The sequence below is a fragment of the Setaria viridis genome, chromosome 7, assembly GCF_005286985.2.
Source record: "Setaria viridis chromosome 7, Setaria_viridis_v4.0, whole genome shotgun sequence".
Lineage (NCBI taxonomy): Eukaryota > Viridiplantae > Streptophyta > Magnoliopsida > Poales > Poaceae > Setaria > Setaria viridis.
Genome location: NC_048269.2, coordinates 16980485 through 17008119, shown reverse-complemented (window position 1 = coordinate 17008119; position 27635 = coordinate 16980485). Strand labels below are relative to the sequence as shown.

At 42.9% G+C, this 27635-nt stretch overlaps 3 protein-coding genes and 1 pseudogene across 6 annotated transcripts; 1 reads left to right on the top strand and 3 right to left on the bottom strand.

Moving 5' to 3' along the window:
• Window positions 1-5678: 5678 nt before the first annotated feature.
• On the bottom strand, window positions 5679-8084 carry LOC117865661 (protein NUCLEAR FUSION DEFECTIVE 4-like; annotated as a pseudogene).
• Window positions 8085-8335: 251 nt separating this feature from the next.
• On the bottom strand, window positions 8336-12430 carry LOC117865658 (pentatricopeptide repeat-containing protein At4g30825, chloroplastic). 3 transcript variants are annotated; one of them, XR_011898876.1, is made up of 3 exons: window positions 12056-12430; window positions 8679-11760; window positions 8336-8483 (listed from the first exon to the last, which is right to left on the bottom strand). XR_011898876.1 is itself a non-coding variant. In XM_034749885.2 (2 exons), the coding sequence occupies exon 2, from the start codon at window positions 11722-11724 to the stop codon at window positions 8851-8853; it is 2874 nt and encodes a 957-aa protein (XP_034605776.1). In that variant the 5' UTR covers window positions 11725-11760; window positions 12056-12430; the 3' UTR covers window positions 8594-8850. The 3 variants fall into 3 exon arrangements, 1 of the variants encoding a protein (XP_034605776.1); XR_011898877.1 differs by having other exon boundaries at window positions 8336-8453; XM_034749885.2 differs by lacking the exon at window positions 8336-8483 and having other exon boundaries at window positions 8594-11760.
• Window positions 12431-12821: 391 nt separating this feature from the next.
• On the bottom strand, window positions 12822-21567 carry LOC117865660 (protein NUCLEAR FUSION DEFECTIVE 4). 2 transcript variants are annotated; one of them, XM_034749888.2, is made up of 3 exons: window positions 21041-21567; window positions 13715-14580; window positions 12822-13612 (listed from the first exon to the last, which is right to left on the bottom strand). In XM_034749888.2, the coding sequence occupies exons 1-3, from the start codon at window positions 21374-21376 to the stop codon at window positions 13162-13164; spliced, it is 1653 nt and encodes a 550-aa protein (XP_034605779.1). In that variant the 5' UTR covers window positions 21377-21567; the 3' UTR covers window positions 12822-13161. The 2 variants fall into 2 exon arrangements, with proteins under 2 accessions (XP_034605779.1, XP_034605780.1); XM_034749889.2 differs by lacking the exon at window positions 21041-21567 and adding an exon at window positions 14991-15272.
• A 2814-nt stretch (window positions 21568-24381) lies between these two features.
• Window positions 24382-26992, top strand: LOC117863412 (mediator of RNA polymerase II transcription subunit 30). Its single transcript, XM_034747105.2, has 3 exons — window positions 24382-24850; window positions 25709-25786; window positions 26648-26992. The coding sequence occupies exons 1-3, from the start codon at window positions 24497-24499 to the stop codon at window positions 26744-26746; spliced, it is 531 nt and encodes a 176-aa protein (XP_034602996.1). The 5' UTR covers window positions 24382-24496; the 3' UTR covers window positions 26747-26992.
• Window positions 26993-27635: the final 643 nt, after the last annotated feature.

Here is a 27635-nt window from a genome sequence, read left to right as displayed (position 1 = left end):
CTACACCATGAAGCTCAGATAGTCTGGTGGGCCCTTGATGTCAGTCTCTTTGTCCACACTTCTCAGCAGTAGTATCCTCAAATGATTTGTCCAGCGATTAATCGGAACTGTAGCATAATATGATCAAAACACGCTTATTCCGTGGTTTCCATGTTGACCACATAATAGCAGCAATTTCAGCTGCTGCTAAAGGCCTAACTGATTTATGTCCATATGTATCTTGGCAAAGGACAAGTAAATAACAGACGATCAATGGATTTCATTAGCTGCACAAAATTTCCAATGTCGTTAGCCGCGGCGGTTTAAAACCCCGTAGGTTTACTGGTCATGTTTTTTACCCTCCTAGTGTCAAGTCCGGTGGGTGTGTGCGCGTGTGTATGCACGCGTGAGTGTATGGTGTTAACCTCGATCTGGACATTTCCAGAATCTCTCCTGCGTAGTTCGAGAAAAAAAATAGCTGCACAAAATTTGCACTTCTTTGCCCCGTGCCTACCATTTCAGCAAGTCATCTTCAGTTAAATACTTCTAAAGACAATAATCTTAAGACAGAGATTGAACCTGTGGTTTCCCAACTAAATAAATGACTTCACTCTAAAATTTTGATTTGGACCTGTTATCCAAAAATATTCTCTATCTATTCAGTCAAAGCTCAATAGAACAGTCAGAGCTACCAATTATATTAAAAAGAAGAATAAGCTCAGACTTGGCAGAATAACAAACAACATCAACTGGTTGGATTGGTACATCAACCTGCGTTGCACCACTCAACTCAAACATATCTCAATGACAACAATGGCCGGTTGAATCAGGACATCAACATGCGCCGCATAATGCATAGCACCAACCAACTCAACTCAACAAGTGTCACTGGCCGGTTGGATTGGATCATCGACATGGCGGCACAATGTCTTCACTCCGCCGCAGCTCCTTAACTTCACCGCAAACAACCTCAACACTTCCGCAGCATTGTCACTCCATGAAAACACCACCGAGGCGGCGCCACCAACTCTTTTTTTTCTATGAGATTTGGAATGCTCATAAAAAACTAAGATGACTCTTCTACCAAATTATGGCCTTTTGAATTCAAAGTAAACATTACCTTAACTAGTTGGAATTAGAATATATCCCTTTTAAAGTATACCCATACTCCTTTTTTCCGTGGCACCTCCTACACTTTTAAGTTTCAACCAGGCCCCGTTAGAGTTTTGATGAGGCAAACCGATGTCCTCCGCGGCAGCAGCCTGCAGCACACGATTGGCTGCAGAGGAACATACAAGACTGTAACTTCACTTTAGTTTCATTTGAGGCTGGTACTTGAACAAACTAGAAAGCAGCTGCAGTCGTAACGTGTGTTCTTGTCAGTCACAGACTTCCAGCAGCAAGATGGTAATACAATCTTGTTGGCTCTAGTGAGATGATCTTGAAAGACCAAAACATGCATGCAAGAAAAATGCAGGAGATAATCTAGACCGTGAGTGCAGAAAAGAGAACTGAGAGATTGTTCTGGAGCATTTATTGTTTCTTCTACAGCAGCAGCCAAAATCTGAATCTTTGGATTAGCTTCTACAGCAAATGGAAAGAAGCTGTATAGCTCATTTATCATTCAGATGTCTAGAACATCATTTTGGATTATATTTTAAATTCAGAAGCTAAGAAAACATCAAGAGACAGGATCATCTGGAACTAACCCAAATGATGATTTGCTCCAGTCTTAGCATAGAACTAAGATCAGATTGAGTATGCATACCTGGTAGATTCAAGCTCTGAAAACATCCTTATAAAAAAAAGCTCTGAAAACAAAATTTGGACAAGACTATAGGTTCTCCACAGTTGACATGCCAGGCCACAACCGTGTAGCTCATGTATCCTCACCATTGAGCCTGTTGTTCCAAAAGGGGAAAAGATGTTGCTATCTAAAATAAAGCGTAAAGGGAAATCACGAAGCAACATTCTGGGAACACGTTCATTTTTTTTAGAAAATGGATAGAATTTCCGGCCTCTGTGGCCACGTTCATGTATGGCAAGGAAGAAACTATAACGAACAACAGCTTAACTTTTCAGGTTTGGCAGAATCATCAATAGTAAAACCTTGCATATAAGATAATAATGTTACAGCTGAAGTTCCATCTGGAGATGAATATACAGGCAATCCTCTAGGTAAAATAATCCTTTGCAGGATGCCCCCAAAATAGGAAAATTTCTTTGCGGGACAACAAGTGTCAGAATCCATGTGAATTGGGATTCTGACACTTGCTTTGTCCTGCAAAGAAATTATGTTCAAACAGAGCATAATAGATAAGCTAAAACTATCACAAAAAATCTGCTATTATTTAAAAGCAAACACCAAAAGTTAAAACACAAGTGTATACTAGATGACCTTTTTTTAAATAAAGGATAAAATCAGGCCTACTATATCCACATCATGGATATATACAGCCAAGATGAGTACCTATATTCATGTTAAAACCATCAACCTAAACTGGAAATAAATGGAAGACGTTTCTCTTGGAGGCAATTTTGAAGACCTTCATAGAGGTACAGTGTCAGTAAACCCCATCAGGGTGGGTGTGCGTGTGTGTCTGCTTCTGTAATATATTTTTAAAAACTAACTCATCGTATTGAGAAGAATCAATCCAGGTTTTCTCATGACATTGCACGCCGAGTATCATATATACACATTGTCTTCTTCTAGTCGGCCTGTTAATTAGTGCGTATGCAGTTCGTATAGGCACAAGTGGACTGAAAATTATTATGTAATTGTTCTTCTGCTTTGGCCTTTTGCTCATGGTCCCACGTTTAGCTGGAACATGCCTTTTACATTAGACGAGCAAGTTGACAAACTAAAATAATCCCTCTATGCGTTTAGATTTTTTCTAAAGTCAAATATTTTAACTTTCAGCAACAATATCTCTAGAAATAATTTATTTCAAATGAAAAAGGTTACATTTGGTTTCATGATAAATTTACTAACATCATTTTTATATTATTAATCTCTATGATTATTCGCTATTCGTAGTTAAAATTGGTAAGTTTTGATTATGGAAAAAGATCTAAACATAGCTATATTTTGGGACGGATAAAGTATAATGCACGACTAGTTCAACATGACCATGCATGGTAACCGTTGGAAGAAATGGGAAGACAGATGCGCAGTTTTATGCCTCTGCTTCTGAAGCATGCGTTCTGTGAAACACATGATTCTAGAACTGTGGAAACACTGGGGACATTTGCAAAGGAAAGAGCCCTTTTACGGTATGCATTCGACCTTTTTTTCAGTCCGACTCGTGTATGACCTGGACATCACACCAACCTTGTCTCCTTGGCTTGGGCCCATGTGAATTGTGAAGTGCTATTCAGAGGCCTGTATATGAGTTGGATGCATGTATAATAGTGTTCATTTGTGAATGATGAGGAAGGAAGGCGCGCAGATTTGGAGCCGGGGAAAGGAGAAGGCATTCAACTGCAACTCTGCAAGCAAAGAAGCAGGAAACTCTAGCTTTGATTAGCCAAACACGAAGAAAAAAAAACTAGAAAGATGAGAGATAGAGGGTGTGTGTCATATATACAGGTCTCTGTTTCAATGCACTCCATCTGATACAATATGCAAGTCATTCAGTTTACTAGGACACCGACACGAGCGGATTATAAGTTGGCTTTTTTAACTAGCAATTCTTATAGGAAAATGATATCTCAAAAGAACATGTCTATGCATGAGATTATATTTTTTTCAATCACTCTAAAATATCTCTTTTAATAATGGATCCAACAGCACCAACTTTATTCTTTTGATCCACATTATTTTTTGTTGATCCACGATCAAAGCTCTAAATGTTTGGTTGAGCATAATTTTAATACGACTTAAAATTTGAATATGAGGGAGGAGTGGCAGTTAGCATAGCATTATTGTTAGCTAATATACACATTTAAAGAGCTCCATTCACAGCTAAGACCCATGGTCTTTTTTTTTTGTTCGAGTCTGACAAAAGCCAACTAGTTGTGCTCACATGTGGTCTTTCTAGAGATGAAACACATTTTTGGTCAAAGGAAAAAAAACTATTTTTCGTAATTTTTTATTTGTCCAGCTATAACTAATAATCCAAGTGTCATGTGCTTTCCCCCATGTTTTAAGTCTTAATCTGGCATGCCCTCACACATCTTAGAAAGTGGAAAAATAATCGCTCTAAAAATAATCCCTCCAAATCACGAAGAAAAATCGCATGATCTCTGTGACACAAGGGCCTGCTTGGCATGCTGATTATGATATACAACACATGGTTCTCTCTCTGCATTAACAAAGAAAAGGTAAAAGCACCCCATGAGAGGAATGATAAGGCATCAATCCAGCCTGTGCTAACATTTTCTGCTTCTAGTCGGCCTGTTAATGCATTGCACATGCAGCCCGTAAACCACGAGCCGGCTGAACATTATTACTTTGCTTTGCTGTATTTGGTTTGCCGTTTCTCGTGCCCGGTCGTGCGTTCAGCTGCAACCTGGTTTACATTTAACGCTATCAGGTCAAGTTCACAGCCTAAATGCATGACCAGTTCCATTCCGTCAGCACCATTCCAATTTCCAGGAAGTGAAAAGGCAAATGCCTTGTGCTATGAGCTCAGTTCAAGACCATGATCATCCAGTTTTTAGTTTATGGCAGTAGCATACACAAGCTATATATATAAAATCTTTGGATGACATTGTGCAGTACTAGAACAGAGAAAAAGCCAAGACTTGAAAATGCATAAGAATTATGCCAGTTGTTGTCCTCCAGATTCAACTGTTTGAAAAACAAGCAAAACACACACAGAGACCAAAAGAATGCTATAAAATAGAGACACGATCAGAGTGTACACACCTAGTTTTGCTCCCAAAAGAAAAGTGGTAGATTCATACTCGGGTGACAAAATTTGGATAAGAGTGAAGTTGCTCCACAGTCCAAACTCGTATTTCAGGCCTCAATCTTGGACCAAGCAACATTACCACAACAAGTTCATATGTTGCACGCCCCTTAAACTTTTGGCTTAATTTAGCAGATCATGGAAACGACAATCATGCGTACAAGTTAGCTGAAGCTCCATCAGGAAATGAATATACATACCGGTAATTGTCTCCGCAATTCTTTACAAGTACTGAAAATATCAGGATCCTTGGTTCATGCATGAAGTACACCCTGACTTGGATAAACATAATCTGTAAAATGTCCACCAGTTGAGACCATTGTGACAACACAAATTCAAACGATTCGTAAATCTGCTCTTGTAATATAAACACTAAACCGATCTGTGAATTACATATAAACTTAATTTGTGTCTGTATGATCATATATGCAAGAATATATGGTACACACAACAGCAACAGAAGGATTTAACATCTTCTATCCATGGAAATTTTTACACAGAATGTTGGGCAAAAAGAAAAAAAATATGTGTGGACTGACTGATAAAGCTGAGCATAAACTCGTTTGGTCCTGTGAACAACAATAAGGCTCAAGCCAGCTCCCACGATGCAGAACGCCGACATAGTCAATGAGCTGACAAAGAAGCAAGATGGCCCTTCACACTTCAATGGCCCGTCTGCAAGAAGGCTCATGCCGTGAAGCAATTGTGGAGACAGCCATGCTGACATATGATGTTTGTGAGCTTGTTTCTCATCTTCATAGTCATTGAGGTTACTGACAATAAGGCCTGAGAATACGAGTGATCCCGTCGGGTTTGCTATTGTGAGAAAATTGTACATTGCACCAAAATGTTTTACTCCGAAAAGTTCAGAGACAGCAGCCGGCACAATAGCCCAATGGGCTCCATATCCGAGTCCAACCAGTAAGGTCCCAAATCCCAATGTACATAGTTCCAGGCCAAGCCATAGCAAATAGGAAAAGCCCGGCAGCCATCAGGGTCTGAGCAATTGACAATGCTATGTGCCTTGGGTATTTATGCTCCCTGATCATCAGAAAAATCCACTCAGTATGAGAATGGTGGCCATGGGTTATCCAAAATAGGATGAGAACAATTTTTTTTCCCCGAAACTTGGAATTTGCTAAAAAATTATCCAATTCTAAGAAAACCTATATGGTAGATGCAAATTTCATAAGAAGAAAATGTAACAAGAAATTTGCTATGTATCCAACAGCACTGCAAAGTGTGTAGTGAACTTCAAAAGATAATATGCAAATATCCCAGGAAATACTTGCAGAATCAGGATGGAGGGTTGAAGTAAAATACGCTTATTTAAGTAAAAACACAATGAGAAGGCTTTTGATCTATACTGACCATCTCCACGATCCTCTTCCTACTTTGAGATGGGGGTAACACATCAATGCCCTTACTTAAAATGGCCTCCAATTGATCCTCCTTGTCTTGCGAAGTGCTTGCCTCTGGTATCGATGTTTCAGATAGGAGAGCCTCTTCAATTGGATATTCAGTTTTTGGCAATAAAGTCAAGGCCACAGGTATTGCAATAGGTAAAACAAGGATGAATAGAACCATGGTGAGCAAAACAACCACGCTGTCACAGATGGACGCGCCTGGTGGTGACCTCCAACAGGCCTAATAACAAACATCAGGCCAATGGCAACCAATGCTGGTCCAACTGCAACCATGAAAATAAGCGTGGCATGGTCTGGTGTGTGCATTACTGCATATATTTGTGTCAAAATTGCGCTGCTAAGGCTGGAGAATGCTTTCAGGATGCCCACTGTTGGGCCCCTGCTCTTTGGAAAGTTCTCGATGCATGTAAGTATGTAACAAGTGAAGCCGTGTTGAAGTATGTTGAGTAGTTGGTTCCCACAAAGAGAAGAACACACATCTGAATAACAAAACAGTGAGATGTTAGTAACTGCAGGAAATAAAACCAAGCAAATATTAAAAATTTTCATTATTTTGTTTTCTTGATTTGAATGCGGGGAATTTTGGCCTGTCTAGGCACTCTTTTTCAATATAATAGGCAGCTCTCCTGGTGGTTCCTTTTTTAAAAAAAGATGCAGGGAATCGGCAAACTGAGCATTAGTAAAATGTGTAATATTTTCAATTTTCTCCATATAATTGGAGTTGTGGATAAGTTTTCGAGAAGTCCATGCTGTTCTATACAATTACAAGTGTACTTAGTATGAAAAGGTAACCATATATAATACAAAAGCGGATAGATTCATAAGTCTAAATGGTGTTGCTGTATGTAAAGAAAAAGAAAACGACTAAACTAGGCAAGAAAAAGAATTGAGTGAGTTACATTATTCCCAATTGCTTGACCAGGCAACTGAGGTTTTCTGAACAGCTTCAAGAATCTTCATGCTTTGTAAATCAGGAAAATAATTTGACAACTAATTTTTCATTTGCTGGCACTGTACAGTCATCCACTTACAAACATGGTTTTGGAGGGTGCGGATATCTTATTTTCAACAAGTGCAGTTCCCGTCGGGCTTTAAACATGGAACAGGAATTGGCTACTTAAGTTGGGCCATGCAGCATTGAATTCAAGACCTTTTTCTGCAGTTCCATACCCAAATGGATAGCTCCCACTCAAATAGGATGTCTACTCTCTAACCAATTGAGAGAAGACTGATTGGAAAAATGTGCTGCAATTCAGTAGCACGCTACCATTACTAGGGAACAGAAATTCAGAATAATTTGGCATCCATCTCGTTAAAAAGATGTGCTCTAATAATTCAGTTAAACAGCATATTGCTCTACTGTTCACAATGTCAGCAAGTGAAGAACCGATGCAGGCTCACCATCCAGAGGGGTAGCGCCGGCGCCTGCCTGGTGACGACTGACGACGAGCCACAGCCACCCGTAGCCAAGGAAGCTATGGGCCGCGCCGATGAGCAGCAGCCCCCATGCCGGCAGCATGGCCGAGAGCGCCCCAGCGAGGAAGCCCACGCAGTCCCCGAGGTTCTTGGCGACGCCGAGCGCCGCCACCTGCCGCTGGTTGTACCCCAGCACGCCCTTGACCACCGGCGAGATGGTGCCGAAGAGGTACCCGACCCCGGCCATGGATTGCGGCACGAACACCAGCCATCGTTCCTGGAGAAGGCCCTCAGCCTCTCCGCAACCGTCTCCATTGGATTGTGCCAAGAACTCAAGGAGGAGCTTGCGTTAGTGGAAAAGATTGGGGAATCAGGGTCGGCTTTGACCCTAGAACTTTGGAAGCATTGGAGAGAGCTGCAGAAATGATGGAAACACGGAGCGGATTTGGAGCTGGGGCCAAGAAAAAAGGAGAAGACCTCTAGTTGCAACAAGCAGGGGCTACACAAGGCAACAGCTTATCAATGGGGGAGATGAAAAGCATAAAACAGTGCATCCGACAAAAGAAATGCTTATCAAAGCCAGCAATAGAAATGGGAAAGGGATCGATCAAACCACTCCTTGATAGGATTCCACGTTCTGATTAAGATACATTATTATCACGTGATTCTTTTGGTACATAGAAAAAGGTACTGCAGACCAGTCTCCACGAGATCAGCGCTGAACAATAATCCAAATGATTGAGAAAGACTGTATTAACATGAGGTTAGTAGTTGAAAAGGAATCAGGCCAAAAGTGTTTATGAGAAGACGAGGTAATGACAACATTGTACTCGACCAAAGACAGACGGAAGAACAAGAGAATTCCAAACTATATTCTTTATTTGACTTTGATCCAATACAGTAAATTTACAACAGTATGATAGGAATGATGAAAACTTCCTACCTTGATTTATATTGACTGAATTTCATCTTGTGTGAGAACAATAGACTAAGTTTGTGTACGTAACAATCAGCTACACTCTTCTGTACAGTAGCAAGGGTGCACTCAGTTGCAACCTGAAGACAATACCCAGAGTTTGGTCATTTGCAAACAAAACTCAAATGCTTCATGTACACTATGCTCGAGCTCCAGACCCTACAACTCCTGTTTGCTTCATCCAGAGAGACCACTTAACAGCTTCTAAGAAATTTTCATTCCTTTGTAGAGCAGCAATGAGGTTAGTATATGTCACGCGATCAGGGCTGATACCTTTAATCCTCATCTCTTGCATCAGTTTGACAGCATCTTCAGGCATTCTTGCTATCCCATATGCTTTTATCAAGGTATTGTAACTGTACAAATCTGGTTCAACACCTCGGCTCTTTAGCTCTGCAAGAACATTCGCCACATCTTCGATCCAACCTCTCCTCCCATAAATATTGATCATTATATTGTAAGTGTAGTGATCAAACTTGCACTTTGCTCTCTTCATTTTCTGCAAAACAGCAGCAAACTCTTCCAGTTGCCCTGCCTTTCCATAAGCATCCAGCATGCAATTGTACGCCTCAAGAGAAACAGGAAACCCTGCATCCTGCATCTTTTGGATGAAATAATTCATACTACGAAAATTTCCACTTTTCGCATATGCAGCAATAATGGTATTGTATGTTATGATATCCACCAGTCCCTGCTTGCGAGCCATGAGAAATACCTTTTCAGCCCTAGTAAAAAGTCCAGCTTTTCCATATATATCTAGCAACACATTGAGGGTAACAGTGTTGGTTAAGTGTCCCTGTTGAATCATTTCATCAAAAATTCTTGACAGCTCATCAACAGGTATGGCCCGCCCACAACAGTTAATAATGCAATTATACATGACTTCATCACATTCAACTTGACTCTTTAGTATCCAATAATATGTATCAGCCAACTTCTCAAGCAGACCACATTTTTGGTAAGTTCGAAGCATGTCAAGGAAAAGGTATTTATCAGGAACTATTTCATTTTGTTTCTCCATTTCTGCCAAAACTGAACAAGCATCCTCTAGTCGCTCTGCTTTAATGTACATCCTCACAATGACACTGTACGCAATCATGTCAAGTACAGAAGAAGAACCTTTCAGTTCAAGGTAAATAGTTTCAGCATCAGAAAATCTCTCCATCATGCTGAAAACATCAATCATAGTGCAAGAAATACGGAGATTTGGTTGTGTTCCAGACTTAGGCATTTGATTGTATATCCTAACAGCATCATTGTAACTGCCAGCCTCTTTGCATGAACATATCAATATATGATATAAATTTTCCTCGAAAGCAGAATCTTTCCACTTCTTTTCACGCAGAATTAACAAAGCTTCTTCTAGTAAAGAATTTTGAACAAATGCTGTTACTAAAATAGAGCACGAGGTGGCATCAAACAAAAATTTCTTGTACAAACAAGCTTTTAAAATTGGAAGAACCTTATGCATTCGTCCTACTGTTCCATATGCCCGAACAAGAACGGTAACAATTGATGAACACTGGCAGCCAGCTGCCCTCATGCCCTCCAGAATTTCAGCTGCACCTTCATTGTCATCATGCCTTGCTAGTAGGTTGATCATAGTGTAAAAGTTGGATGCATTTGGTCGGAAGCCAGCACTCTTGAGCTTCCTGTAGTACAAAATTGCTTCTTCATATTTGTCTGCTCTACCAAAACCTTCTACCATTGATCTATAGGTGGTTTCATCAGGAACTAAACCTGCACTACCAAGGCTGTCAAACACTTCCTTCGCCTTCTGTACATCAGTACTTTTTCCATATCCGGTAATTAAAGTATTGTATGCTACAACATTCAGGGTGAATCCTTCGTCCACCATGGACTGAAATACCAATTTTGCCTCCTCCATTTTACCCTGTTGGCAGTATACATTTAACCGCACCAACCAATTTTCCATGTTTGGAACTACTCCATCATTGTTCATTAGAGCAATAGCATCCTCAGATTTGGCAAAAAGGCCTAAACGTGTATACAAAGTAATCATGGCTGAGTAAGCATTAACACACTTAATATTGTAATTCCTCATTTTTGCAAAAGTGAACTCAGCCTCCGATAGGTTCCCAGTCTTCTGGTAAAGACCCATAAGCATACCAATAGTAGACACATTCGGCTGCACTTCACTATCAAGCATCATCCGAAACCACCTTGTTCCCCAATCATCAAGCCTCCTTTTAGCACAAACATATATCAGCCCATTAAATGCTCGAGCATCCAATGTGCAATCTGAATCAGCAACCATTTCATGAAGCAATAGTTCAGCCATCTTCCAGTTCTCCTTCCAGGCAATCGCTTGAAGAGCTAGGTGATATGCATAAGCATTTCCCTTTAACTTCCCATTAGCCTTCATCCAATCAAAGAAATTAAGAGCCTTCTCATCACTGTGCTTCTCAAGATGGATCAGAGCAGAATTGCACTCCTCAATGCTGGACTCCTGGGTGATACAGGACAAAACCACATTGACATCATCTTTCACTACAGATCTGCGAACATGCCTGTCCTTTCCCGGGCCATGCTTGGGAGCTCTATGTCTTCTCAACTTCTTACCACCCCCTAATCTCCGCCATAACTTCCCCTCTTTCTTCGTTTCCGCAGAGGCCCTTGGGTTACCATCTTTGCCCTGTGCTATTTTTTGGCCCAGAACTGACGGCACTTCGCTGCAGCTTGAAGTTTCAGATGGAACGGAAGTACACAATGTAGACTCCCTGCTACCATCACCCTCTAAAGAGCAGACTAAACCATTCTTCAAGCTTGCCCTAGGATGGCACTTCCTCCTTACATTGTCCGCAAAGAACCCACAGCATGTGACAACAGCATTGCCTACGCGCCTGTGATCCCCAACATAACCAACACCAACAGGCACCAGTGAAGAACTAAACCCAATCAAATCTGGCCCCAGCTGCGCTGGGCTGCTGGCAAGATTGCGCCTTCTGGGGTCCCCAGGACCGGCTGGCGTGCGGATCCTCAGGGCAGCCATTCGGATTTGCAAACGGGCATGGATCTCACACAAATACTGCAAATTAGAAAAAAAAATAAAAATGACTACACTGGGTGCTTAGTCCACAATATTTGGGAAAATAAACTGTAGCCACACATTGGATGAACTTAATCGAAACATGGATGGGGTAAATGATACTAGATGAGATGAGATTAGTCGTGATTCATGTAGCAGATGAATCAGCAGCTAACAGGATGAACAGGAACTCAAGTTTTGGTCCGAAAACCGAAAGTTAATTTGGATCTCATTGCGGAGCAACAGCAAAGAACAGGTATGCGAAGGGAACGGAAGCAAGCTCGGTTTTACTCACCGATAAAAGAAGAAACCAAGAAGTATCTCAGCGCCACTCCAATCCCGCACCGGTATATAGGGTGTTGAAAACAGAGGCGGCGACGGCGCCTCCGGACGAGAGAAGGCTCTAGTGAAGGATCCCCGCTAGCTTCGGCTGCGCCCCCTCGCCGGCGATGAGTCGCACTGTCACAGCAGGCTGGCGGTGGTAGAACAGGGACGGGTGTGCGCGGGCGGGGAGTGAGAGTGGAGTAACCGTGAGTAGCAGAATCGCCGCCGACGGCCCGAGCGGCGTGCGGCTTGGCGCGGCGGCGAGCCCCCGAGGGCAGCGTGCGCCAGTGCGGGTAGGGGGGGGACTGAGTGCGGCTGCCGGCTGGATTGGTGGTGGATTTGGTGGCCTTGTACGGCTAGGTGCCGTTTGGATGGCCATTGGTTTCGGATAGGGAGGGGCAGCCTCAGCCTGCCTGACAATACTAGTATCTGCTGTGTTACCAGAATATCTACAGCGGGATAGACGAAAGCTATGCACGAAGCAATTCATGTAGCCGAGGAAGAGAGTACTTATCACAAACAAGTAGCATCAAACTTACTGTTAAGCTCAAATTGGCAGAACCAAGGAAAATACAGTCACAAGTTACAGAAGAAGCACCATCAATAGATGAATATAAAGTGCCAGAATTCAGAGACCAAGCAAGAACTACACACACACACACACCATCTGGCACACCGCACACAGCCCTTGTAAGTTACTACGATTGCAAGCTCTGGAACATTTACTCCTCCCTCCGTTTCAAAATAATCAAACTTTATAAACTTTGACCAACAATTAGTCAAATTGTATACAATACTACTACATAAAAGTTGCATCGATATATTTCATTTCAAATATCTTTCGATATGAAATATATAGATTTTTGTAGTAGCTGATAATGTACCATAAGAGCAATCTATACTCAAAGTATAATTTCCAAACCCTAATACTATTAAAAACAAACAATGTGAGTAATAATTTACAGATAAATTTAACTTTGCGGATATGTGATATATGCAAGTTCTTTCGGGGGGCCATGGATATACGGTTCATAGAAAAGCAAACATGAGGATTTGGCATCTTTATCCATGAAGATTTCATGTGTGGACAGACCGATAGAGGTCAGCGTAAACCCGTCTGGTCCTGTGAACAACGATGAGGCTCAATCCAGCTCCAACAATGCAGAGCACTGACATTATCAATGAGCTGACGAAGAAGCAGACGGGGCCTTCGCACTTAATCTGATGTTGGTGAGCTTGTTTCTCAGCTTCATAGTCATACAGGGTACTGGTAATAAGGCCTGAGAAGATGAATGATCCTGTGGGGTTTCCCATTGCAAGAAAATTGTACATGGCGCCAAAATGTTTTACGCCGAAGAGTTCAGAGACAGCAGCTGGCACGATTGCCCAATGAGCTCCGTATCCGAGTCCGACCAGGAAGGTCCCGATGTACATGGTTCCAGGCCAAGCCATGGCAAATAGGAAATGTGCAGCAGCAATCAGGATCTGTGCAATTGCCAGTGCTGTGTGCCTTGGGTATCCACGCTCCCTGATTAAAAGAATAGCCAGACAGGATGAGAACAAAGGTAAAGCAATTAAGTTCCAAAACTGTGGATGTATGACCATAACATAGGTATTACAGTGTTGATACCTGACAATGATCTCAGAGAAGTAGCCACCTCCAACACGACCAAGGAAGTTCCATATGCTCACCAATGACACGAAGATATGCGCATCTTTGAATCCAACTGCCTGGCTCATCTGACCAAGATTGTCCATAACTGTCAGCCCTGATCCTGACCCAAGCAAGAACGATATCCAAATAAGCCAAAAGTCAGCCTTCACCAGTGCCTGCATCATGGTGAAGTTGTCCCCCAGGTGTGGTCCGCTGTTCCTCCTTTCAAATGGAGGCAACGAATCAATGTCCTTAGACTTCTCTTCTACTTCGCTTAAAATGGCATGCGGTTGATCTTCCTCTTCTTGCGAAGTGCTTGCCTCTTGCGTCAATGGTTCAGACAGGAGAGCCTCTTCAATTGGATTTTCAGCTTTCGACATTATCGTCAAGGCCAACGGGATTGCAATTGGTGAAATAAGGAGGACGAACAGAATCACTGTGAGAATATTAACCACATTGTCGCTCAGTTTCATGAAATCTTGGGCTAGCTTGACAACGGCGAGATAAAAGGCGAGGAGCAAGCAGATGGTGTAGACGAACATGAAGCTCTTCTTGTCAGACGGGCGTGCCTGCTTGTGACCACCGACAGGCCTGATAACAAACATCATGGCAATGGCGACCAATGCCGGTCCGACCGCAACCGTCAAGACAAGTTTAGTCTGGTCTGTTGTGTGCATCACAGCGTAGATTTGCGTCAAAATAGCGCTGGTCAGGCCCAGAAATCCTTTCAGGATGCCCACCATTGGCCCCCTGCTCGTTGGGAAGTTCAGGATGCATGTTACGAGTGAATGCGTGTTGAAGTATGTCGCGCTGTTGTTTCCAACAAATATGAGAACACACATCTGAATAACAAAGAAAAATGAAGTGTTATAATTAGCTGCTGGAAATAAAACCAAATTACTAGTCAAAGTTCCGTAATTTTGCTCCATTCATTTGAGCGTGGGGAGATGGTGAAATGAACACTAGCGGAACAGTAAAAGGTACCCAATTTTCTTGACGTAGTTAGAAGTCCATGGCATTCTATTCCATTTGCTTTCTCTTGATTTTCTAAAAATGCAAACATGCAATGCAAATTGGAAAAGTAGATACATTCATAATACGCAGGGTAAGAAAGAAAGCGTTGGATCGAATTCGGCAAATCTCATTTTGGAGGAGGGGAACTTATCGAAGCTCTGATTCATCAGGGCCTCACAGATCGGAGCAAATACAGGGAATATGATATCGAAATTAAGTAGTGCGAACTGAAACGCACCATCATCGATTCCAAACAAAAGAAACTCCGGGACAGCAGCCGGCGGCCGACCAGCCACAGCCGCAGGTCCCGGCCGGCAGCCCCGGAGAAGCCGCCGCCCGCTCATCCCAATCCCTAGGTCGCGCCGTGGCGTAGACCGGCGTGACCGGAGTAAGGACTGGCACGCCAGCAGGATCTGCCCGAGCACGTCCGCAGTGGCCGGCGGCAGCATCGGCGGCGACAGTGGGAGGAGACGGGAGAGAGGGGGGCAGAGAATTGCGCGACAGAGGATGAAGATGGACCCTGACACGTGGATCCTGCGTGACTTCTGTCACGTGTCACCAAGTCAGCATGCCAAGCTAATAAATGTGTCCGAATGATGGATGCGAATTGTTTGCGCACATTCATTGTCTTGCCCACTTTAATCACAAGTGTACGTCAGCCATGGTCTCTTTCACTGTATGATACTAAATGCAAGCTGTTTTGAGACTTTCTAGACCGTTTTGCCTCGTTTGTTCTAGATTGATCTTCAATAAAACTATCTTTAGCTAATCTTTTGTCCATGTCTAATGTTCCTAATGTATTTGAGATGGCGTTAGCTGAGGACAAGATGGTCTTTTCACCTATCTCTTTGGTTAGGAAAATTGTGTTCTTCATCAAAAATAGTGTGATCCTTTATATTTAAATCGGTACCTCGATTTAATAATAGTTTAATGCCATCTGACAATAATTTAGGCTGTGTAATCATTTTGTTGGCGCAAATTTAGAGCCAACACACGAAAGCACTAGAATTTGGCCCAGGAATTGCTTACTAGTTTAATGAAACATTATCATGTGACAGACCAAGACAATGTGGCTACATCCTTTGCTGGTGCCCCTTCTACAGTTAGTGCAGCTGCTGTGTTGTCCATATTTAAAACCCTTACTGCAAATAAGAAAACTACAAGCTTTGTTAGAAGTAAGAATGAGATTGATCGCTACTTAGAAGAGGAAACTCTTCCTCATGATGAGAATGATTATTTTGATATCCTAGGCTGGTGGAAGTTGGAGGGAGCTCGTTATCCTACTTTGAGGCTAATTGCTCGTGACATTTTGGCTATTTCAATCACCACAGTAGCTTCTGAATCGGCTTTCAGTACTAGTGGGAGGGTTTTAAGTGAGCATCGCAGTCGTCTTACTCCTAAAATGTTGGAAGCTTTGATGTGCAGCCAAAGTTGGCTTCGTCACAGTCTCAAAGGTATAAAAATGTGCATTTACAATGAATTCTTTTCATTAATACATGGATTGTATACTGCAGCTACTAATGTTTGAACTTGGATGTAGATGAGGGTGATGGAAGGTTCAATAGCTTTTGGTCATGCCTTGAAGACAATGAAGAAGATCTTGCATCACTAGAGCGGATTCCGACTAATTACCTGTCCATGTCTTGTTTATTTGCATCACTTGGAAGACTTTGCAGTTGAACAATGTGTACTTGTATTAGTTGTATGGTAAGCCTGTAGTCCTGTACTGTATTGTTGAATGTGTGGACCGTGGTGATTGGTGAACTATTGAACTGTGTTGTGTGATTTGTGATTGTGATGAATTGAGATTATGAACGTTGTGATCTATTTATATGTTAAATGTCATCCATTTATACTTCTGGCGGATATGCGGGCATGCCCATGGGCAAAATATGCCCGCGGATAGCGGGCGCGAGCGCATAGTGCTGCCCGTGGCAGGTGGCGGGCGTGGGCGCGGGCACGGATATATTGTCGCGGGTGCGGGTTTGTGGTTCGTATATCCGCGCGGGTTTTACCCGTTGCCAGCCTCGAGTACTCCTTCCTAAGGTCGTAAAACGAAGACTCTTTTCTGTAAATACTGCGTATTTGATTCCATCCATAAATCGACTTTCCCTCCTATGCTCTGAGTTCCAGTATCAATAAGAATTCGAGTTCTTATTGTTCTTATGTACTCCGCGTTTTGGATAACGCAAGGTCAAACTTGTAAAATTTTAAACACCAGCAAGGCAATAACTTTAAAAATGTTTGGTTTTAAAGCATAAAAATCGTACCTTTAGATTCTTCATGAAAAATAATTTCATAAAAATAATGGTCATAGATTTATAAATAAAATCTAATATACTAATTGGAAACCGTGCCTTGCCCAAGCCGTGAAGTATTTTTACATAGAGTACATTTTACAAGAAAACAGTTGAGGAAGGCAAGCAAAAATGAATGGACTATCTATCATTCTTGATTACTTGACCAAATCATTCTTGATTCTCTAGATCTTATATTTCCCCGCATGCTTCTTGCTTTGGTGATCAGGCAAATTATTTGAATAAAATAACCGTTTACTGGAGAAGGTGTCAGTCCATGATTTGGCTATAGTACAGTTTTGCCACTGGTTTAATATAGTACACACGGTTTTCACGGAAATATATTGAATTGAGTCACTATGTACATAATTTGGATAAGTACATCAAGTTAAGCTCAGAACACTACGGGAAATACTAAAGTTGCCGAGTGTAACTTGTTCGCCGAGTGCATTATTGCGGGCACTCGGCAAAGGCCGTGTTTGCCGAGTGTATCCGTGACAACACTCGGCAAACATATTACACTCAGCGAAAATACTATTTGCCGAGTGCAAAAAAAAACACTCAGCAAACTCACGGGGGACACTCGGCAAATAAAAGACACTCGACAACCCCTTAAGCACGTGACCAGCACGTGCGGCGTCTGTTAGGGGGTGTGCCGGACGTTAGTTGTTTGCCAAGTGTCCCCTGTCGACACTCGGCAAAGATCAATATTTGCCGAGTGTTAAGTGCGACACTCGGCAAACATCAATATTTGCCGAGTGTTTTGATGGGCACTCGGCAAATATGAAGGTTTGCCGAGTGTTTTTTGACACACTTAGCAAAACTAAAACATTTTTTCCCTCCTCCATCCTCCAAACTTTTTATACTCCCCACATATGACATTTGGCACTGCATGTTAGAAGGTGGACTATTTATTGACCTGTTTGCTATATTTAATGAATTAATTTTATTTAGAGTAATTTGTTGATTTAAGTCAAATTTGAACTGCAGGTGATTGGAATAATGGAATAATATGAGTGGAAAAATCATATTCATGTTAGTGAGTCCAAATTGAGGTCTCATCCGGGAAATGAAAAGAAATTTCGAACATTTTGTTAAGGAAACACGATTACGAACGTGTGGCCGAATGATTTTTTAATTCTCAAAAATACAAACGAAGTTTGAAAATCACGAGATTTTCCAAGATGCTATGATTTCATATGCAGAGGCTGTGGTAAAAAATTGAGAAGATTTCGCATAAATTTTGACATATGATGCTTAGAATTCGAAGCATCTACGGAGAGGATTCGTAGAAATTGGAAGCATCCGGTAAGTTTTTGAGTTGAATCGATACTTGAATTTGTCATTGAGTTCAAATTTATTTTTATAGGCCATAGAGAACATAGATTGGTTCATGTCAAATTTTGGAAATTTTTCGGATCCGTTTGATAATTTTTATTTATTAATTGCAAGTATATAAATTTAATAGATATAAATTCAATATGAGCTATAAATCCATGAAATGATGGAATAATATTACTTAAAAAATGAAATACGCAATGTTTAGTGAATTTGACAAGGTTTTTGCAAAATTTACATACTTTTAATTACTAAAATAGTAGTTTGCATATGGAATATAACTACTGATTTACCGAGTGTCGCAATGAGGCACTCGGCAAAGCAGTGGTTTGCCGAGTGTCATCCCTAGGACATTCAGCAAACCTCTCCGCGGGTCCACGTCTCAGCGACGGTCCAAAATCCGGGGGAAAAAAAAGCCTTTGCTGAGTGCCTCTGATCTAGCACTCGGCAAAGGCTGGAAACTCCGAAAAAAAATTAAAAAATGCCTTTGCCCAGTGCTAGATCAGGGGCACTCGGCAAAGACTGGACACTAAGCCGGCCCCCAACTCACGCACACACCCGCACACCCACACGCACCGCACGCGCCGCCCGCTCGCGCCGCTCGTGCCGCCCGCCGAACCCCCGCTGGCCCCCCGCGCCGCCGCCGGCCCACCCCGCGTCGGCCCCCGCGCCGCCCCCGGCTGCCCCCCGCTCCGGCCGGCCACCGCGCCGGCCCCCGCAGCCGCCCCCGGCCGCCCCCAGCCGGCCCCAACCCCCAACCGGCCCCCGGCCAGCCCCCGGCCGGCCCCGACGCGCCGCCCCTGGTCCCGGCACTAAGGTGAGTTGATTAAACTGAGTATTATCTGCAATACCTAAATATTTGAAATATTATCATGCTTGAAATATTATCATGCTTAAACTGCATTGTCTAAAAATGAAATCTCAGGGTAGCTTATAACGGACTTGTCCGATGTTGTTCCCTCCGCCTCAGCCACCCACAACTACTTCTGTGAGTCACTTGACACATTATGCTTAAGATTGGATACTTTAATTTTGACAACTTTAGATGTTAGCTCAGAATGTTATATCCTATGTGCAAAATCAATCGGCGGCTTCGAATAATGAAGATCAAGATTTGTCGCAGTGGTCTCCTTGGCCTCCACGGAACTAGACTTGGTTGTGAACTTGGTTGAAACTAAATTGTGACTTGAACTTGGATTTATGGATTGTTTCGTACTTATGTTGGATTATGCTTGTGATATTTATGAATAATGCTTCTAATGGTGGTTGTGAATTATGCATGTGATTGTTTATTACAAATGCCTGTGATGATGTGTATTGTGAATTGAGAGGGGTCTGTTATACGTGACAAAATGGGAAAAAAAAAGGGGGTACTGACCACTTTGCCGAGTGTTACACTCGGCAAAGAGGAGCCTTTGCCGAGTGTTTTGGCTTTAACACTCGGTAAAGTGGTCTGTTCCACCACCAGGCGCCACCTGTTTGCCGAGTGTTTTTGCCTTAACACTCGGCAAAAGGGCACTTCTTTGCCAAGTGTCAGGACCACGACACTCGGCAAACAGGGCGTCTTTGTCGTGTGCTGGCACTCGGCAAACAGACAGTTTTTGCCGTGTGCGGGCACTCGGCAAACAGGCAGTTTTTGCCGTGTGCTGGCCGTCGGCAAAGTTGTCGAGTTTGCTGAGTGCCTGCCGTCTGGCACTCGGCAAAGCTGCCGTTAGCCTCGACGCCGTCAAAGCCACTTTCGCCGAGTGTGTCGTTTCGCCGAGTGTTTTTTGGCCGTCGGCAAAATGTTTGCCGAGTGCACGAGTTTTGACGCTCGGCAAAGTGATGTTTGCCAACATAATATTTGCCGTGTGCTATATGCCGAGTGTAACACTCGGCAAAGCCGTTGCCGAGTGTTTTTGATCTTCGCCGAGTGCCTTTGGCACTCGGCAAATTAAGTGTTTCCCGTAGTGGAAAGTCAAACTTCAACACCTTGGCAACAACATGCAGGGAGACAAAAAGAATGTGCTAGTAACTAATACACTACAGCATGCGAACTGAAGTACTAAAACTGCAAATGTGTAATTTCATGATGCAACACATCACCTTGAATATTCTTTTTCAAAAAAAAAAAGAACAGCTTGAATATTGACAAAATATAGGAATCTCGTTTCAAAAAAAAAAGACAAATATAGCAATATGTAGCTGTCCTTCTAGGTGATTAGTCATTAGAATTTGTTGACACAACCGTGAAAACAGGAGGTTTGTATACGACTCAATGTAGTAATTAAGTGACAAGGACAATACACAACCTAATACTAACAGCGACAGTAACAAAAAGGAATATACCTATACGTCATCATTGCAGTGACACTCAGCCGGCCAGTTTAATTAATTACTTATCTCAGTCCAGTTCGGAGCTTGCCATGTGTGAACAGAAGTTAAATGGTTTGGAGAAAGCACTTGAGCTTTCAGATCAGCTTGGTACTTGATTTTCAAATAGCCCAAACACCACCAATCCACCATCAAAGCTTCTTTTTCGTACGAACAAAACGAGGACGAAAGATCGAGATAGGAAGATCATAATAGTATCATTCTATCGATTAAGAGGTTGTTTCCCAATTTCCACGAAAGAGCAAAACTGAAGAACCAAAAGCGAGAGGATGCAGCTCACCATGGAGAGGGGCAGCGGCGGCGCGATGCCGGCGACGATGAGCCAGAGCCAGCCGTAGCCGAGGAGGTTCTGCGCGGCGCCCATGAGCAGCATCAACCACGGCGGCATATTCGCCGGGAGCGTGCCGGCGACGACGCCGACGTAGCCGCCGAGGTTCTTGGCGACGGCGAGCGCCGCCACCTGCCGCTGGTTGTAGCCGAGCGTGGACTTGAGCACCGGCGAGATGGCGCCGAAGAGGTACCCGACGCCGGACACGGACTGCACCCACATTGACGCCACCAGCACCAGCCATCGGTTCCTCGAGAAGGCCCTCAGCCTCTCCGCCACCTTTCCCATGGCGAGAGCGAGATGAGCTAGTAGCAGCTTGCGTTTCTTCGACAAGATGTTTTTTTCCTTCAATTCCCTTTTTTGCTGGAGCTGGGGCGAGATTTTCAATGGCGAGCCGAGAAGCAACAAGCAATGGGGTGACGGGCTTGGCTGGTAGCTGGGGTCAAGCTAGCGTAGATGCTAACTAGACCGGCTAAACCTGAATGAGTGAAGGCTGACGAATAAATAAATAAATAAATTCTTCTAAATTATTCCTCAGTCCATGTTTATAAGCGTGATGTGATATGACATGATCTTTCAAATTATAATAATTGAAGAGTAGATTTGATTACATCAAATTTATATTAAATAATAAAAAAATATTAGATAAATTATTGATAAAAAACTGTAAAATTTGAAGCTCGATAAAACACTGCTGCTGACGCAAAGAAGAAGAGGACAGATAAAACAATCTACAAGGGGCGATGCACACGCGTAACGCGAGGGGCACTGCCGGTGGTGATGGAGTGGTCACTGACGCCAGGAGTTCGGCCGACGATGTCGTCGTGGCTGGACAGTTGGTGCTTGTTCACTGATAACCCCTCCTTCTAATAAGGCGAACTGTGCATGTATAGTATATGGTACGTGATTATTCTTCCCGCCTCGGGTGGCACGCGAAAGCAAAGGCGACGAAAACGATGGCATTCTTGACGTGTATTCTTACGATGGGAAAACAGAAACGTCGCCAGTTTGGAGCTCGCCATGTGTGCACAAATCCAAACGGTTGTGGACAACATGGCAGTCGAGCTTTCGTATTCATGGTCAGCATGGTGCTTGATTTCCAAATAGCACAAACACCATCATCGAACCTTCTTTTTTGGGACAGAACTGACATGTGCACAGGTGAGTCAGCACCGAGGCAGGAGCATTTCCCCTGGTTAGGTGATTGCCACCTACTTCTTCCGTTTATAAGTCGTTTTATTTTTTTATTCATATATATTATTACGCATTTAGATTATGAATAATAATATATATAAATCTAGAAGAGCCAAAATGATCTACGATTTGAAACGGAGGAAGTAGTAAACTGTCCAGCTCTGATCAGCCCCCTCACACCTAAGATCCTCTCAAATCACAACTTGGAAGTTGGAAAGCAAAAGGAGCGCGTCTCATCCTTTTCTAGCTTAAGGAGGAAGGAAAGTATTTTTCACTCGAATAGTTTACGCAACTTTTTGGCTAAAAGGTAGTAGTATGGAATATCATATTAAGATTCTATCTAAACAATTTTGTAAACGGAGTCACTTAATTATGTGTGCACTGGTAAGTGGTAACCTCGTGCGTGTGGTTGTAGCACACTAGCACACCACCCACCCTCCCTTCTAAAAAAACATAGTATATACTCCCTCCATTCCAAATTGTAGGTCATTTCAACTTTTTTGGAAAGTCAAATCATTTTATGTTTGACCAAAATTATAGAGAGGATTATAAAGATTTATGGCACCGAATAGATATACTATGAAAATATATTTAATGAATAATCTAATAATACTTATTTGGTATCATAAATGTTAGTACTTTATTGTATAAATTTGATCAAATTTAAGATTCTTTGACTTTCAAAAAAAATTAGAATGACTTACAATTTGGAACAGAGGAAGTGCTATACGAATACATTCGACCTAGGGATGGGTAAGACTTAAAGAGTGGGCACGCTTTAAAGGTATGCAGAATTTTTGAAGCGTATAATGGTGAAAAAGTGTTGATTAGTTTAGGTTAAAATTTTTAAATGAGGGCTATGCCATCGTGGACTTCAACTTGGCTCCACCCCTGGCTGGACCAGCAGTAGATTTGAGATCGAAATTCATGTACTCCCTCCATTCCGCAAAGAGTGTTTTTTTAAACTCTAAAATATGTCCTAAAAGAGTGTTCTTTTATCTCCTAATAAATCTCATCTAATTAAATCAACACTCGCACCAATAAAAAAACGTATGGAGAAGCGTGTAGAGCTAATCATATGATCAATTGTTGTTATTTCTCTAGTTCCAATGCACGTGCATTTATTTAAGATCCAGAAAACTAAACAACACAGCACGGTTTTCATTCATAATTAGTATTAGTTATTAGGAGTAACATAGATATTTCTCACTACTACTGTTGTGTTTGAAATTTTCTAAATGGGCACTCTTCGCGAGACGGAGGGAGTATGCCTTGCTGCCTCTGAGCACATTATCTTTTATAGGAAAAAAATTGGCTAAAAATACGAGCATATGTGCTGAGCCAAACTGAAGCACAAAGTAGATAAGTTTTACAATAAAAGTAACCTAACTATGTTCTTAGTTTCCACATGGTGTTTGGGCTATTTAAATATTCTCCTATTCTCACTTTGACCAAATCAAATGGCATCTTTACTTGAATTTACTTTGATATGGTCCCTGTTGTGCTAACATGGAATATTCCTTAATGGTGTAACACTTCAACAGGTTTGGATGGCTTTGGCACGATTAAAATCAAGTGCAAGTATGATATTTAAAGTTCATTTTACACCTTAATGGTGTAACACTTCAACAAGTTTGGATGGCTTTGGCACGATTAAAATCAAGTGCAAGTATGATATTTAAAGTTCATTTTACACCCATAAACAGTTGCCAAAGTTTGATGTTCAACCCTGATCTTCAAAAATAGAAATATATGATGCGCACCTCAAAAAATGTCCCTCAAGACCATTCAAAGGTGGTTTTGCTCGGTCATGGCATTGCCATATGTCGATTTGGTTTTGGCGCAGAGTCCATGTCACCGATTTCGAGCTGGTTTTGACATATAAGATAAATGTGACAAAATAAACTGCATTTCCAGCTGGTTTTGATGCCCAGATATTTCACATTTCTTGTTCTTGGAATTTCAGGCGAAAAGTTGAACACGAATGCCCCACACTGTCACACAGTCAATCAAACAACAAACAAAGCTGAGAGTACTTGGGGCGTCCTGGCCCGGCCCAACCAACTGTGGTCCGGTCCAGTCCGGGATCGTTAATCAAGTTTGCTCTGGACTGGCCCAGAGAGGGCTTTTCGGCCGCAGCTACGACTGAGCTGAGAGGAGCAGCAGTAGATCGGCGGCAGCGGCGGCGAGCTAGGGTTCCGGCGAGGCTTCCCGATGGCCTCCGAGGCGGCGCGGCGGCGGCAGGAGCTGGCGGCGGAGGGGCAGCGGCACCTGGAGGAGACCATCGCAGCGGCGTTCCAGATCCTCGTCTCCATGAACGACGAGCTCTGCAACGCTGGGCTCTGGTCCTCCTCCTCAGTCTCCGCCGCGGCCGCTGCCGCGGCCGCCGCAGGGCCCCAGCACCAGCACTCCGCTACTCCGCCGCCGCCACACTCTGCGGACTCCGACGCTGCCGACGGTGGGGGCGCGCCCGGCCCCGGCGGGTCTCTCGACGAGGCGAGGCACCGTTACAAGTCCGCCGTGGCGGCACTCCGGGCGTCCATTACCGCCGTTTCATCCTGCGCGCAGGTGAGAGCTTGGTTGACCAAATAATGTTTCTAGTGGAGAAAATCCCGAGTCTTTGAGGTGAATTATTCTGTGATAGAGCCATGAAAAATGTAGGATTTTGGTGTGAAATCAGAGCGTTGTGATTTAGGGGGTCCAAAAAAAAACAATATTATCACAACAACGATTTTAGATGTTTACAATGAGAATAACTAGAGTAATATAATGGTGTCCACAGTATGGAGGCAGCTATCCATAGATATAGCTAGTGCTGTCATGCAGCAGGAAATGGCTGGTTACTTGGTGACACAGTTATAAAGATGAAATTTTCATGTGAACTTGCGATGTACTCCCTCCGTCCCAAATTAAGCCAAAACGACCTATAATTTGAAACGGAGGGAGTACATGGTTATATGTTAGACAGAAAACAAGTAAACAACCTTTATCTGACTAGAAAACAATCTTTTTTCACTGCAGCAGTGCCATATTTCCTTTGAGTGATTCAAGGTGGGTGCTATTATCAGGGTATTTATTTAAGACACATGATTACTCTATGGGCCTTTATTTAGGATGAACTGACCGGTAATACACAGTTTTTTTGGCTGGAACTTGTCATTCACATTAGATATAGGGAGTACCTTAAAGGGAATAAGCTTAATGTACCCTTGCTTTGCTTTGGAACCAGCATCATTTGTCAAGACTGTTATTTTCATAGTGTCCCAGATGAATTCACTCTGCGGTGGTTCTGATTTGAGTAAAGAAAAATGCTATCCGAAATTGAGTTGGACTAGTTGATTCTTCCACATGGATTCTCAAAAGTTATGCTCCTTTTGATTGAAAAGAAATTTGTCACATTTCTTTGAGGATGTGATGCTTTTTCAGGACATAGGGTCAACAGAATCAGAAGCTGACCATGCTGAGATCGAGAGATTGGAAGAGCGTGCATCTGCTTTGAGAAAGGTACTAGCTTGTAAATAATCTAGTAAGTTTAGTCTATGCTACTATGTTCCTGCTGAAGTTGGACTGCTGTGTGTATTTGATTTTGTCAAAATCTTGTTTGGGGTGGTGCGTGTGTGTGGGGTGGGTTGGGGGGGGGGGGTGCAGATTTATTCCGAATTTCCGACAAATGTTCATGTTTTTGTTTTCTCCTTTTTTCGTTGCTTGCTTTGCAATCCATGCCATCTTTTTCCTGAAATGTTCAACCATCATTTCATAATTTGTGCTATATTCATAAGCACAAAGGATGAAAATACTGATGTACCATCCTTTTCATGTTTGTTATGGCGGGACCAGATTTATTCTGACAAATGTCCATGTTTGTTTTTCCCCCTTCTTTTTGTTGCTTGCTTTGCAATCCATGCCATCTTTTCCTGATATGTTCAAGCAGCATGTCCTGATCTGTGCGAGATATACGTAAGCACAAAGCATGGAAATACTGATGTATCATCCTTTTCAGTGTATGGAAGTGTAAAAAAAATGTGTCAGTGCTTGTGGTGTATTTTTCTCCATCTGCATGGTTTATTTTACTGAAAGATTCTTGTTTATTTAAATGCAACAGGGCTTACTTCAAATTTTGTATTGCATCTCTGGTACCTAGAAATCGCCCAGCATTTTTTTTCTGTTATTCTTTCGATCTGAATACTATAATCTCATTCCTAACCATTCACCTACTTTCAAATTTCATTGATATTAACATCCTTTAATTTGTAAGTCGTAAAATCCGTTCAATGGCAACATCTGATATGCATTTTTTTAATCTAGGAACATCAAATATACATTTCACATGTAACACTGATCTTTCTAACATGGGGTCCAATGCAGGAAATTGAAAGCAAAAACAAACAGGTAAAGCTCCTCATGGATCAACTCCGGGAGTTAATAACAGACATATCAATGTGGCAGAGCCCTTGCTCAGTGTGAAATGTCAAAGGAAAGACCACCAGGGGTGGATGTGTGTAGGCCATATTGTGCATGCTGATTTACTGACCTCTTGGAGGGAAAACAGATGGGATATGAATGGATTGCAAGTACTGCATTTTTGCTGCAGGGATTTAGAAGTGGAAATGAACATCGATGAAGTATGGATTAAGTTATTGATGCAGCTAAAATGTATGTTGGGACACGGATGCTGTTTTGGATGTAACAGTATGGCGGTGTTTGGGAGCACTTCACTTCACTAAAAATCACTCCACTCCACCAACTCAAAAAAATCGCAGCCAAACGCGTTCGGCTCCAGCAACTCCGGCTCCAGGAAAAAAGGTGGAGCAGGGATGCCACCAACTCAAAAAAATCGCAGCCAAACGCGTTCGGCTCCAGCAACTCCGACTCCAGGAAAAAAGGTGGAGCAGGGGGTAGATCCACGTTTTTGGTGGAGTACCTCAAGAGGTGCTCCAAAAATCCGCTTTACAGACCTCCTCGTGGAGTTGGTGGGTATTTACCCACCACTGCCACTCGTTACACAACGTAACGGTTCGCGAAATAAAAAAGCTCCCGTCGCGCCGGCCGGCCCGCGCCGCCCGCCCGTCCCCACCTGCCGCGCCGCCGTGGCCCGCCGCGCGCTGCCGCGGCCCGCTGCGCGCCGCCCGCCCTCGCCCGCCGCGCCGCCGCGGCCTGCCCTGCGCCGCGCTGCCCGCCTGCCCGCCGGTCCCGCGCGGCCTGCCTGCTCCGAGCAAAGGAGAAGAGGAGAAGAAGGGGAGAAGTAAAGGACATTGACAAGTGGGACCCATTCACATGGGTATAATGGACTTTACACAGCAAGATCTTCTATTTCCGGAGCTGGATCTATGCATTTTGCCAAACATGTGGACAG

What these genes read in the sequence shown, in the direction of transcription:
- LOC117863412 (XM_034747105.2), top strand. Translation starts at nt 24,497, where the DNA reads ATGGCCTCCGAGGCGGCGCGGCGGCGGCAGGAGCTGGCGGCGGAGGGG. An exon ending in CCGTTTCATCCTGCGCGCAG is followed by an intron (nt 24,851 to 25,708) that starts GTGAGAGCTTGG and finishes ATGCTTTTTCAG; the next exon opens with GACATAGGGTCAACAGAATC. An exon ending in GTGCATCTGCTTTGAGAAAG is followed by an intron (nt 25,787 to 26,647) that starts GTACTAGCTTGT and finishes GGTCCAATGCAG; the next exon opens with GAAATTGAAAGCAAAAACAA.
- LOC117865658 (XM_034749885.2), bottom strand. Translation starts at nt 11,724, where the DNA reads ATGGCTGCCCTGAGGATCCGCACGCCAGCCGGTCCTGGGGACCCCAGA.
- LOC117865660 (XM_034749888.2), bottom strand. Translation starts at nt 21,376, where the DNA reads ATGGGAAAGGTGGCGGAGAGGCTGAGGGCCTTCTCGAGGAACCGATGG. An exon ending in CGCCGCTGCCCCTCTCCATG is followed by an intron (nt 14,581 to 21,040) that starts GTGAGCTGCATC and finishes TTTGTTATTCAG; the next exon opens with ATGTGTGTTCTCATATTTGT. An exon ending in TTCTCTGAGATCATTGTCAG is followed by an intron (nt 13,613 to 13,714) that starts GTATCAACACTG and finishes TCTTTTAATCAG; the next exon opens with GGAGCGTGGATACCCAAGGC.